The sequence below is a fragment of the Pelophylax lessonae genome, assembly GCF_965119305.1.
Source record: "Pelophylax lessonae genome assembly, chromosome: 12".
NCBI classification, from domain to species: Eukaryota; Metazoa; Chordata; class Amphibia; order Anura; family Ranidae; genus Pelophylax; species Pelophylax lessonae.
The window spans coordinates 213,917,318-213,931,887 of record NC_138779.1 but is presented as its reverse complement, the minus strand read 5'-3'; the positions used below and the strand labels follow the sequence as shown (position 1 = coordinate 213,931,887).

Here is a 14,570-nt window from a genome sequence, read left to right as displayed (position 1 = left end):
CCAATATTTCAAGGAGAGCTACACATCAAGTTCTGAAGGTTACTTTCTACCTACTGTGTACAAACCCCACCGAGTCCTTCAGAAAGGCACAGAAATAAGTAAGAATTATCTGCAATGAAGATTTTTTTAATCATGGGTCTAATGGTCTGTTCTTATCATTCATGAAAAGGAGATAATGTCTTTGAGAAGGGCCCCCGGACCCCATGATATTCACCTTGCCAGCAACCCGTTGCCTCACGTGCCGCCATCACAGCTAAAAAAACTGTCGGGGTCATTGGGGGTTGATTAAAATAATAATAGGTAAAAAGAAAAATGATTTTAAAAGCCATGTATATTTCATATTATGCATATAAGAGATTCTGAACAGGATGGCTTCCATGTTGTTTCTAAGGTCAAAGAAGGTTCATTTTCAAAATGTCTCTTATAAGCTTACAAGAGAGCATAGAATTTCAACAATAGGGTCTTATAGTTTCAACAGAGATCTTTGTATCTATGTAATCGTAAATAAGGCAATACATACATTTCATCAGATAAGAATCAATTGGCGAGACATCGTACTAGTCACTCATGGCTAGTCTGGCCTGTAATCTTATCTGTATATATAACAATGAACAATATAGTCAGTATATTTCTTTTAAAGGATTATTTAAAAATAAGTTTTAGAAAACATCATCATATGTAAGATGTATATTAACGATAATACATTGTATTCTTATTAATATAGAAGTGTGAACTTGATACTTATATAATATTAGATATATAATATATATATATATATATACATAAGTATACTTTTCTATGATGTGTAAGGACTTGTGTGTCTTAAAAACGAATTACTTCATGTTAAGGCATGTGGTAGGAGTGTTTATATAAGAATTGCTTTGGACTAGTTTAGTGCTCAAGGTGTCGTAAATATACCAAACTAGACTATGTCTGACAGCCCTATGGCATGGTCAAATAAGTAATGGCTTCTCACTAGCCGAAAGGTCAGAGGTCATTAGATAAGAAGGATGGGTAATTGTTTCAAATTATGTTAAATACAAAATCTAATGAACGGTACGATACTGCCCTCTGGAGACAAAATACCAGGTGCAGTCTTGAGTTAATTTCAGATTTCCCATATAAAAATATTATATTGTGTTAAATAATATAATTCTTGAAATGGCATTACTTGCCAAGGTGAATGATGGAGATACAGGTGGACATTTATGTATGTACTGGGAGTCTGGACAAAGTTTTATATGTGTTATATGATTAATCTTACATATAGAGAAATCATCCTTATTTTATTATACCAAGTATTGGGTTAATTATCAAAAGAGGCGTGTCTCTGACCTCACCAGTTTAGGTATAGAATATCCTGACCAATTGGGATAATGTTTCATCCCTCTGGGTTTAACTTATGGTAATTTTTATAGCTCTTTGTTCTTACCATATAAAAGACCAACCCAGATGAGAGAGAGGACACACATTACACTACTGACAACACACCTCACACTTACACCACACACGCTATTACATTCCTCAATAGACTCATCCAGACATACTCCATATTGTCCATCATTCATCTGAAACTTGAAGGGAATCCACCATCTTAAGAAAGGCATCCATCTTAGGACTCTGGTAACGATTTGAAGCTAGCGGCCATCTTAAGTGTGGTAATTATGCCTTGCTATGTTATTTGATTTTATTTAACAATTGTTTATTCCTTCCTTATATGTTTTATATTGCATATTTAAAGGGTAATAAGATTACAATCCCAGCCGTATAAACCATGGTAGATTTTTCTCTAAAAAGCTGATTTTTGTTTTTATACATTTTTATTAATATCAGATTTAGTGCATTATTTGCAATTTTAAGTCTTCCGTTTTGCATGAATTATTCTCATTTCATCTGCAGTGGAATGACTTTCAACTATGCATTACGCAGACCATTGTAGTCTGTTTATATAGAACATTAATTTATGGCTTATACTATACCTGGGAAGAAATGGTAATCTTGCTTTCCTTTTACTTTCACTTTGTTTTAGTTTCACTTTCATTATTGAGCTATACATCACATTGCATTGATTATTTGAAGTTAGTATTTTTCTGTAGAGTTATCTTTTTGTGTCACTTCTTGTTTGATCATATATTGTGATTTACATGTCTTGAGAATAAATATTTTTATATATATTCCATACTGTAGACTGTACTCACTAAGATTGGTATATGCTTTTAAAAATAAATTAATCAATTAAAAAGAATTCAAGACAAATTGATTTATGGCATAAGTGGAGACTCTCCTTTCACATAGATCTTTGCTTATTAACCATAAATAAATACACTGCTATTTTCAGAGCAGTATAAATATTCTGACATAATGAAGTACGAGCGCGAGATATTTATTATTAAATATTCTTACAAAACAGAAGAGTAGAGCGGCACCAGTTAGGTGCCTATCAGGGTGTCTGAATGGGCAAAGTGACATTATCTCTTAACCGCTTGCCGACCGCCGCACGACTATTTACTGCGGCGGTCAGCCCCTCACAGGCAAAGCTATGTAGTACTACGTCGCTAGCCTGTGAGGCTCTAGGGAGCGAACGCGCGCCGCCGGAGGCGCGCTCCCGTTCCCACGCGGTCACGGACCCCTCCGCGCGTGTGCCCGGTGGACCCGATGTCCGCCGGGCACTCGCGATCGTCCTTTATACCGGAAGAAAAGGCAGGCGGCTAATGTAAACAAAGCCGCCTGTCATTCTTCCCTGTGTAAGAATGGAGATCACACGGTTCTACTATGTAGGACCGTTGATCTCTGTTCTTACGCTTGTAGCCACAGCCAATCACAGTTAGAAGCACGCCCATAGGACACACTTAACCCCTCCCTCTCCAATACAGTTAACTCCTTCACTGCCAGTGTCATTTTTGCAGTAACAGTGCATATGTATAGCACTGATTACTGCAGTAATGTCACTGATAACCCCAAAAGTGTCAAAAATGTCAGTCAAGGGTCCGATCTGTCCGCCGCAATGTCGCAGTCCCACAAAAAAAAAATCACAGATCGCCGCCATTACTCGTTAAAAAAAAAACAACAAAAATGACAAAAATCTTTCCCTTTGTTAGTAAACGCGATAACTTTTGTGCAAACCAATCAAAATACGCTTTTTGCAATTTTTTTTTTTTACCAAACATATGTAGCATAAAACAAATTGGCCGAAAATGTTAAAAAATTTTGATTTTTACATTTTTTTGGGGGGGAATTTCATATAAAAAAAAGTGAAAAATATTGTTATTTTTGCAAAATTGACGCTCTTTTTTTGTTTATAGCGCATGATCAAAAAAAATCGAACAGGTGATCAAATACCACCAAAAGAAAGCTCTGTTTGTGGGAAAAAAAGGACGTCAAATTAGTTTAGGTACAGCGTCGCACGACCGCGCAATTGTCCGTTAAAGTCACGCAGTGCCGAATCGCAAAATAGGCCCTGGTCAGGAAGGGGGGTAAAATCTTCCGGGGCTTAAGTGGTTAAAAATGTACCAAGTGTTAAAATAATAAAAAATAAACATATTATTTGCAATATTAATATGCATTTAAAATAGTCACTGAGGCCTGCGCATCATAAACCCCAAAAGCAGCATAAACAGGTTCGGTGAATTTCGTGGTGAATGTGTGCACGTGTTTGGCCTGCTGGTCCAGTTCAAAGAAGGACAGACGCCCGGCCTCGTAATCCAAGTATATTCCTAATTTTGGGTTGGGAGTGGACAGTCCAACATGGGTAACCTGATGGTTATGAATCATTAAATGAATGTTTTGGTACATGTCCATACACCATGATTTATTGTTGCTGCCAAGCAAATAGCCATCGCCTCTCCGGTCAATGCTGTTGTAAGCAATGCCAACTCTCCACCTTCCAATGAGACCAGTGGCCACTTCCCAATAATGCCGCCCTGAAGAAAACCTGGCGGTGCTTAAAACTTGACTGTACTGAAAGCGGTGTGGGGAATCCGGTTGACGTATATGGCCTAGAGCAGTGGCAGTCTTCAAGTCCGGTGATATGTAGACATAAGTACCAGATGTGTTCGTATCCAATGATATGTCTGTGATTGGCTGGAGATAAAACAATTTATGGGCTTTTAGAGCACCCATGATACCTGGCATCCTGTTCTGTAGCATCATGATGATCTGCACTTCATCCAGGTCACCCAGTAAAGGTGGATCCTGGACATCGCCAATGTCCTTTTTGCAAGTAGAACATTCCAAGAGGAACTGCAAAGGTTCTATCACATTTTCAAGCCCTTCAATTCTTTTGATCCTCTTTGATATGTCATCTCTCAATAATGCCAGCTTCTGTATTTGTTCCGTCGTCCTTCCTGGTGGGTCACCTCATCCTTAAATTGCTTCTGTATATGATCCAGTTGTTCCTTGATTTTGTGAAACATGGAGTCAATACGTTCTGTGACATTGTTGGCCTGTTTCTCCACTTTTGTCTTGTAGGCTTCCAGATTTATAACTCTATTCTCAACCTGTTGGCCCTTTAAGGTTAGTTTTTTAAGGACATCCTTTATTTCCTTTTTCAGCTTCTCAGAAGCTTCAGCCAAAGGTTCCACTTGATGACCCATGTGTTCTCCTACGAGGAAGCATGAGACACAAACACAGCTTGAGTCATTGAAGCAGTAGAACTTCAAAGTTTTGTTGTGAATGGTACACTTCGGGGTCAAGGGCTTTTCTTGGTTGGAAGAAGAGGAGCAGATACTGGCCACTATGTTCGATAGCGCAATGTTCTTGTTGAGTTCGGGTCTTCCATCAAATTTATTTCGACACTCAGGACATTCATAGGCTCCATTCTGCTTGTCCTGCCAGGTCTTGTCGATACAGTTGTGGCAAAAGGTATGTCCGCATGATAGGGTGTCCGGATTGTTGTAGATACTTAGACAAATGGAGCAATCCAGCTCACCTCTCACTCCTGCAGCTGCCATCATTTGAAATAAAATATAAATTTAACTGAATATATTTTATCACTCAGGAAATGCCAGCATATTCAGTAGACTTTGGACGCTTTACATGTTTACTAGGAGCCGAAGTTAATCTCTAACCAACTTTATTGCCACAGGTTATTGTTTGTTTGTTGTTGTATAAGGAGCATTCTTCCCACTGATCACCAATGTAAGGGACATTCTTCCCATTGACCACCAATGTAAGGGGCATTCTTCTCACTGATCACCAATGTAAGGGACATTCTTCCCATTGACCACCAATGTAAGGGACATTCTTCTCACTGACCACCAATGTAAGGGACATTCTTCTCACTGACCACCAATGTAAGGGGCATTCTTCTCACTGATCACCAATGTAAGGGACATTCTTCCCACTGACCACCAATGTAAGGAGCATTTTTCTCATTGACCACCAATGTAAGGGACATTCTTCCCACTGACCACCAATGTAAGGAGCATTCTTCTCATTGACCACCAATGTAAGGGACATTCTTCCCACTGACCACCAATGTAAGGAGCATTCTTCTCATTGACCACCAATGTAAGGAGCATTCTTCTCACTGACCACCAATGTAAGGAGCATTCTTCCCACTGACCACCAATGTAAGGGACATTCTTCCCACTGTCCACCAATGTAAGGAGCGTTATTCTCACTGACCACCAATCTAAGGGACATTCTACCCATTGACCACCAATGTAAGGGGCATTCTTCTCACTGACCACCAACGTAAGGGGCATTTTTCCCACTGACCTCCAATAAAGGAGCATTATTCTCACTGACCACCCACCAATGTAAGGAACATTCTTCCCACTGACCACCAATGTAATAAAAATTGTTCCCTCTGACCTCCAATGTAAAGGGGCATTGAAAGACTCTTTGAGGGGCATTAAAAGACTCTGTCAGGGGCATTGAAATTCTCTGCTAGGGACATTAAAAGGCTCTGTCAAGAATTTCAATGCCCCTGACAGAGTCTTATAATGCCCCTCAAAGAGTCTTTCCTTTCAATGCCCTTGACAGAGCCTTTTAATGTCCCTTACAGAGCCTTTTAATGTCCCTAGCAGAGAATTTCAATGCCTCTGACAGAGTCTTTCAATGGCCCTGACAGAGCCTTTTAATGTCCCTTACAGAGCATTTTAATGTCTCTAACAGAGAATTTCAATGTCCCTAACAGAGAATTTCAATGTCCCTGACAGAGCCTTTCAATGTCCCTGACAGAGCCTTTCAATGTCCCTAACAAAGAATCTTAATGTCCCTGAAAGCGCCTTTCAATGTCCCTAACAGAGCCTTTCAATGTCCCTGACAGAGCCTTTCAATGTCCCTAACAGAGAATCTTAATGTCCCTGAAAGCGCCTTTCAATGTCCCTAACAGAGCGTTTCAATGTCCCTGACAGAGTCTTTCAATGCCCCCCAAATAGTTTTTCAATGTCCCTGACAGAGCCTTTCAATGTCCCTAGCAGAGGATTTCAATGTCCCTGACAGAGAATTTCAATGTCTCTGACAGAGCCTTTCAACGTCCCTAACAAAGAATCTTAATGTCCCTGAAAGAGCCTTTCAACGTTCCTGACAGGGACAGCCCGTTTTGTGTCTCGTCGTGGTCCAGTTGGGTCCAGTAGCTGCTGCATTTCCCACCCTAGGCTTATACTCCAATCAATACGTCCAAAGTACCGTTTTTGTATTATAACACTGCTAAAGTTATAAAATGAACGTTAGATATATTTTTGATCCCAGGTAACACAGTGGATATTTTATAAATGGTCACTTTTTATTTGATAATGGAGAATAAAACTTATTCACATATTATATCTTTGTTTTATCACAGGCACACAGGAATCAAAAAAAAAAAAAAATGTTACTTTTCCTATAATTAATTCTTTGCCCCTTTTTTTGCTACAAGGAAAAAGTGGGCCACGGTGTCAGCAACATGTAAGCGAGTCATTCTCTCTGGGACTGGGAAGATGTCCATGCTTTCTATCGTGTATCCAGCCTGGGTGATCGCATCCCTCACAGCATCTTCATCTAGAGAAAGACAGAAGAAGGCCTTCTGCTGTACCATGTAGTAGGAATTTCCCAGGGCTCCAATGAGCACCAGGTGTCCTCCTGGTCTGAGCAGTCTTGTGATATTCTGAATAGAGGAGCGATAAGCCTCCAGGTCTTTACAGGCCGTCTCCAGACAGAGGGAGGTTATCAGGCAGTCCACAGGAGGCACCCCAATGGGATCCAGTGGATCACTCTTGGTCACATCACACTTCAGAACCTTCTGTATTCTGGATCTCAGCTTCTTCTGCTTCTCTTCCCATTTGTCCCTGCTTTAAACATAAAATAGGAAAGTGGATGAATCTTTCTATTTTCTTTTTCTTTTTTTACATTAAGCGTGGAATACAGCATACTAAATAATGTGTCCGAGTCAACACTTCCAGGTACCTCCCCTTACAATGCCTTCGTCTGCTTTTGTCTCCAGAATAATCCAGCTATCATCCAGGATTACCATCTACTCGCTGAACTGAACGGCTCAGAAATGGCACAATTACCTAAACCAGGGCTCAAAATTTCAAGTCGTGAAGAATGTTTTTTTATCTTAATGCATTCTATTCATTCTATGCATTAAGATTAAAAAAAAAACCTTCTGTGTGCAGCAGCCTCCCCAGCACTCCCTAATACTTACCTGAGCCCCATCTCTTTCCAGTGATGGCCGTCCGGGACTCTCTCTCCTGATTGGCTGAGGCGCTCCTGCGACTGTCAATCAACATCAGTTATCCAGGAGAGAGTGGGGGGGGGGCCGAACCGCAGCTCCATGTCTGAACGGACACACTGAGCTGCAGCTCAGCTTGGGTGCCCCCATAGCATGCTGCTTGCTGTTGAGGTACTCGACAGGAGGGAGGGGCCAGGAGCAGCAATAAGGGACCCAAGAAGAGGGGGATCCTGGGTTGCCCTGCGCCAAACCTACTGCACAGAGGAGGTAAGTATAACCAAAAAAACACACACAATCACTTTAAGAGTTACTCGTCAACAGTTGCCCCACACTCCTCAACATGCCCTCATAAAATATCAGTGCAGCCTATCAGTGCACGGGGATCACAGGGAGGAGAGCCGGACGGATCACACAGAGAGGGGAACTCCTTCTGTGAGTCTGATGGAACCTCCACATGAGTGCTAGCCCCGGCTCGCCTCTGTGAAAAATATCAAGATAAGAAGAAAACGGCCGCACATCGCTGCAGTTCCAAATGCCTTTATTGTGATTTCCAAGGTGGCCATCTTGGAAATCACAATAAAGGCGTTTGGAACTCCAGTGATGTGCGGCCGTTTCTTCTTATCTTGGGGTTAACCGGGAGCTGATTCTCCTTCCAGCCTCTGATGCCCTTAAAAAGGCCGCACCGCTTCTCCAAGAAGCGATCGGCCAGGAAACTGTGGAAAAGGGAGATGATAGGAAGCGGAGAGTCGGGCGGGTCACACAGAGGGGAACTTCTCCTGCCTCCTGGACCAGATTCTATGATAGACGTCACACTACTTCAATTTCTCGGCATTGGACCAGTCTGCTGTCTATCATAGGAGCCAGTCCAGGAGGCAGGACTTTGACAGCGACCGGCTTTTCAGATCCAAGCTGTCACAGAAGGAGTTCCCCTCTGTGTGACCTGTCCAACTCTCCTCTTCCAATCATATTCCTTTTCCACAGTTGCCTTGGCCCATCGCTTCTTGGAGAAGAGGTGCGGCCTTTTTACGAGCATCAAAGGCTGGAAGGAGAATCAGCTCCTGTTTAACCCCAAGATAATAAGAAGAAGAAATGGCCGCACATCACTGGAGTTCCAAATGCCTTTATTGTAATTTTCCAAGGTGGCCACCTGGGAAATCACAATAAAGGCATTTGGAACTGCAGTGATGTGCGGCCGTTTCTTCTTATCTTGATATTTTTCACAGAGGCGAGCCGGGGTTATCACTCATGTGGAGGTTCCATCAGACTATTTCATCTCACCTGGAGCGGCAGATCTTTCTTACCTTCATCCCGTTTAACCCCGCCTACTGGCGGCACCCGCAAAAAGTTTTCGGCCCCCTTGAACTTTTCGACCTTTTGACACATTTCAGGCTTCAAACATAAAGATATAAAACTGTAATTTTTTGTGAAGAATCAACAACAAGTGGGACACAATCATGAAGTGGAACGAAATTTATTGGATATTTCAAACTTTTTTAACAAATAAATACGGAAAAATTGGGCGGCGTGCAAAATTATTCAGCCCCCTTAAGTTAATACTTTGTAGCGCCACCTTTTGCTGCGATTACAGCTGTAAGTCGCTTGGGGTATGTCTCTATCAGTTTTGCACATCGAGAGACTGAAATTTTTGCCCATTCCTCCTTTCAAAACAGCTCGAGCTCAGTGAGGTTGGATGGAGAGCGTTTGTGAACAGCAGTTTTCAGTTCTTTCCACAGATTCTCGATTGGATTCAGGTCTGGACTTTGACTTGGCCATTCTAACACCTGGATATGTTTATTTGTGAACCATTCCATTGTAGATTTTGCTTTATGTTTTGGATCATTGTTTTGTTGGAAGACAAATCTCCATCCCAGTCTCAGGTCTTTTGCAGACTCCATCAGGTTTTCTTCCAGAATGGTCCTGTATTTGGCTCCATCCATCTTCCCATCAATTTTAACCATCTTCCCTGTCTCTGCTGAAGAAAAGCAGGCCCAAACCATGATGCTGCCACTACCATGTTTGACAGTGGGGATGGTGTGTTCAGGGTGATGAGCTGTGTTGCTTTTACGCCAAACATAACGTTTTGCATTGTTGCAAAAAAAGTTTGATTTTGGTTTCATCTGACCAGAGCACCTTCTTCCACATGTTTGGTGTCTCCCAGGTGGCTTGTGGCAAACTTTAAACAACACTTTTTATGGATATCGTTAAGAAATGGCTTTCTTCTTGCCACTCTTCCATAAAGGCCAGATTTGTGCAGTATACGACTGATTGTTGTCCTATGGACAGAGTCTCCCACCTCAGCTGTAGATCTCTGCAGTTCATCCAGAGTGATCATGGGCCTCTTGGCTGCATCTCTGATCAGTCTTCTCCTTGTATGAGCTGAAAGTTTAGAGGGACGGCCAGGTCTTCATAGATTTGCAGTGGTCTGATACTCCTTCCATTTCAATATTATCGCTTGCACAGTGCTCCTTGGGAAATCTTTTTGTACCCAAATCCGGCTTTAAATTTCTCCACAACAGTATCTCGGACCTGCCTGGTGTGTTCCTTGTTCTTCATAAAGCTCTCTGCGCTTTAAACGGACGTCTGAGACTATCACAGTGCAGGTGCATTTATACGGAGACTTGATTACCCACAGGTGGATTCTATTTATCATCATTAGTCATTTAGGTCAACATTGGATCATTCAGAGATCCTCACTGAACTTCTGGAGAGAGTTTGCTGCACTGAAAGTAAAGGGGCTGAATAATTTTGCGCGCCCAATTTTTCAGTTTTTTATTTGTTAACAAAGTTTGAAATATCCAATAAATTTCGTTCCACTTCATGATTGTGTCCCACTTGTTGATTCTTCAAAAAAAATTACAGTTTTATATCTTTATTTTTGAAGCCTGAAATGTGGCAAAAGGTCGCAAAGTTCAAGGGGGCGAATACTTTCGCAATGCACTGTAAATGAACAAAAGATTTGTCATATGGAAAACATAAGTACACACCTACATCTGCCACCACTTTACATACATTAAATTAGAATTGGGTGTTCTAGATTAGGTGCTAATGATTAGAACCTCCTGAGGGAATATTTAAATGGAACTGGTCTTGTTTATAATTTCAGATATTCATGGCCTGGTGTTACATAGTTACATAGTAGTTGAGGTTGAATAAAGACACCAGTCCATCCAGTTCAACCTGTACAGGTGTGTGTGTGTGTGTGTCAGTGACAGATCAGGGGCAAAGAAAACCGCTCCGGTGATGCAGTAATCCCAAAAACATCCAAGAACAGGTGCAGGCAAGGATCCGCAATCCAGACAATAGGTGTGTGTAAGGAGAAAAAGCCGCACTCCGAGTTGAAGATGAAGATGAATAAAAATCTGTTTATTTGTATCAAAAAAATGATAAAAACATCTCAAAGTACATCCATAATAGCCAGAGACACAGGGGGGGGTGCACAGCGGTTGACGCGTTTCACGGAAAACGTCCGCTTAGTCGTAACCACGACTAAGCGGACGTTTTCCGTGAAACGCGTCAACCGCTGTGCACCCCCCCCCCCTGTGTCTCTGGCTATTATGGATGTACTTTGAGATGTTTTTATCATTTTTTTGATACAAATAAACAGATTTTTATTCATCTTCATCTTCAACTCGGAGTACGGCTTTTTCTCCTTACAAACACCTGTGTGTGTCAGTGGCCTGATCATCTCCCATAACCCTGAATGTTGTGATCTGTGAGATGCACATCCAAGAGTCTTTTAAAAGTAGCCATACTCCCCGAAGCTACCACCAATTGTGGAAGAGAGTTCCCCATTCTCACTGCCCTTACAGTGGAGAACCCCTTACGCAGCTTAAAGCAGATTTCCCGCCTCAAATACCTTTTTTAACTAAAAATACCCCTATAATACTAATCCATTGCCCTTTACAGAACCGCTTTTCTAATACTTACAAGGTGTACGGTATTGGATTTTAGTCAAAATCTTACTTTTAAAAACGCTGCCTGGGCGCGGCCATCTTGGATGTGGGCATCTGAAGCCGCAGTGTAATCTGCTGTGTCCTTCTTCCTGATTCCAGCCTCCTGGGAGTGATGACAAACAGCTCCCAGGATGCAATGCAAAGGCGGAAGTGATGTCGGTGGCCGCGGCCACAGAGAGGGGAGAAGGAGGAAGTACAATCAAAAATGCCCTGAAAATAAGGTAAGGGACCCCCGAAAAAAATTGAAAATGCCCAATTGTTGATCAGCATAGCGAGCACTCCAGGAATCACTAAAGTTGCAAAATAGGCCGGAACTCCACTTTAAGGTTAAACCGCCTCTCCTCTAATCTCATTGTGTGGCCACGTGTCCTCTTGCAATCCTTGAGACAAAATAGTTTTTTACCTATGCTGGGATCACCATTGAGGTATTTGTAAATCTCTATCTTGTCCCCTCTCAGGCGTCTCCTCTCCAAGGAGAATAAATTAGTTGCTTGTAATCGCTCCTTAAAATTAAAGTCCTCCAATCCCCTAATTAGTTTAGTTGCCCTTCTTTGGACTCTTTCCAGTTCCAGCACATCCCTTGTGAGGATTGGCGACCAGAACTGGACAGAATACTCCAGGTGTGGGCAGACCAGGGTTTTATAAAGTGGTAGGATTATAGTTTTATCTCTGGAATATATCTCCTTCCTTATGCATGCTAATATTCTGCCGGCTTTGACAGCTGCAGCTTGGCATTGCATGCTATTCCTTACTATCTTTGTGTCATCCACGAAAACTGCGATTGAGCTACTGATTCTGTCCTCAAAGTTGATTATGAATAAATTGAACAAAAATTGGTCCCAAGACTGAGCCCTGGGAGACCCTACTTATCACTCCAGACCAGTCTGAGTATGCGATTATTTATCACCATCCTTTAGACACGCCCATGTAACCAGTTTTCTATCCAAGAACAAACCTTGAGGTCGATGCGTGCGGACCTTAGTTTGTAGATTAAGCGTTTGTGGGGAACTGTGTCAAATGGCTTTCTATTCACATGTGTGGTGTCATCAAGCAAAGATCACTAAAGCTCTAAGGCCCTCAAAAATAAAGAAATCTGTATGACAATTGATTTAAAAGACCACCAAATGGTTTAACTTAATCATTCAACTGAAGGGAAATAAGTTCTGCAAGTGGTGTATGTTTCATAATGCTACTTTGTCTAGGATTGGCTGGCACAGCTAATTCAAACCAAGAGCTGATCCTAAGAGAAGTCTCAAAGGACCTAACAAATGTAATCACAGGGTGTTCAGGTAACCCTTGCAACAGTTGGGGGTCTAAGTGTATGCATCTTCTAGAATTAGAAAGAGTACAGTAGGCACTGTTTGAATAAAAATCTGAGGTTTGCCTGTTCAAAAGAGGTGGTTTCTGCGGGAAGTATGGCTACTTTCAAAAGACTCTTGGACGTACATCTCAAGGATCAGAACATTCAGGGGTATGAGAGATGATTACGGCCACACACACCTACACAGGTTGAACTGGATGGACTATTGTCTTTATTCAACCTCGCCTACTATGTAACTATGTATGTAAAGTTAGCAAATTCCATGGAGTATACTTTTTTTTTTCACATCACTGTACAGAAGGTCTTGGTAGAATTACATTACATACCTTATCCCTTCAATTTCACAGACAGTCTTCACAATTTCTGACCAATCAAAAGCCTCTGGGTCATTTTTCAGCCACTTCTCAAGCTCCTGTCGGTTCTGGTCTGTGAAATCCGAGGTAATGATGTAAGGAAAAGATTCACAGGCAGACAGGAGTTGGTAGATTGTGGGTCCAGTGCCAATGTCAATTAGAACATCTCCTCCGATACCTCCTGCAATGGAAGCCAAAGTCCAAATTAGAAAAACTGTGGGAAAAATAGTGTTCATCACAACACTATAGCAACATAGCAATATCTGTGGATGTAATAGCTTTAAGAAAACACAAGTTTATTTGGCTAATATTAAAACCTGTAACATTAGCCAAGACCATAGGATTGAATTCTAAAAGATAGATTAGATTAGTTTTGACGTCAGCGTCTGGAACTTTTAAGGGCTCAGCTCCATTCAGCGGCCAGAGCCATGGTCTCCTTTTGACCTGAATGCATACAGCTCAAAAATGCATCTGAGTGCATCACTAAGAGGCTGAGGAAGAGGGAGATCACTCGAAACTAGTTATGTGACCCTGGACTCCAGGTGGACATTTTTTTAACGTCAGCGTCTGGAACTTTTAAGGGCTCAGCTCCATTCAGCGGCCAGAGCCATGGTCTCCTTTTTTTCACAGCTGACCTGAATGCAGATAGCTCAAAGAAAATGCATGCGAGTGCATCAGCTAAGAGGCTGATGAAGAGGGAGATCACTCGAAATGAGTTATGTGATCCTGGACTCCAGGTGGACATTTTTTTTAACGTCAGCGTCTGGAACTTTTAAGGGCTCAGCTCCATTCAGCGGCCAGAGTCATGGTCTCCTTTTTTTCACAGCTGACCTGAATGCATACAGCTCAAAAATGCATCCGAGTGCATCAGAAAAGAGGCTGAGGAAGAGGGAGATCACTCGAAACGAGTTATGTGACCCTGGACTCCAGGTGGACATTTTTTTTTAACGTCAGCGTCTGGAACTTTTAAGGGCTCAGCTCCATTCAGCGGCCAGAGCCATGGTCTCCTTTTTTCACAGCTGACCTGAATGCATACAGCTCAAAGAAAATGCATGCGAGGATGCAGCTAAGAGGCTGAGGAAGAGGGGCTAAGTCGGAGCGACTTGTGTCGCTCCTATTAGAACGGGTCCTGAACTACTCAATGGACACCGACTTGTCAGGTTGACAAGTCGCCTGACAAGTCGCGCTAGTCTGAATGGGCTCTTACAGTATACAGCTACTCTGATCAAGTAAACATTTCTAATATGCCCCACACATTACCCTTGCCTGAGTTTTAATCCTCTGCA

General features: G+C 42.0%; 1 protein-coding gene across 1 annotated transcript; it reads right to left on the bottom strand.

The window, feature by feature from the left end:
• Positions 1-6,832: 6,832 nt before the first annotated feature.
• LOC309568360 (nicotinamide N-methyltransferase-like) lies at positions 6,833-14,318 on the bottom strand (the record flags this gene model as incomplete). The annotated part of the gene is made up of 3 exons (XM_082274025.1): positions 6,833-7,271; positions 13,258-13,465; positions 14,309-14,318. The coding sequence occupies 3 exons, from the start codon at positions 14,316-14,318 to the stop codon at positions 6,833-6,835; spliced, it is 657 nt and encodes a 218-aa protein (XP_082130151.1).
• Positions 14,319-14,570: the final 252 nt, after the last annotated feature.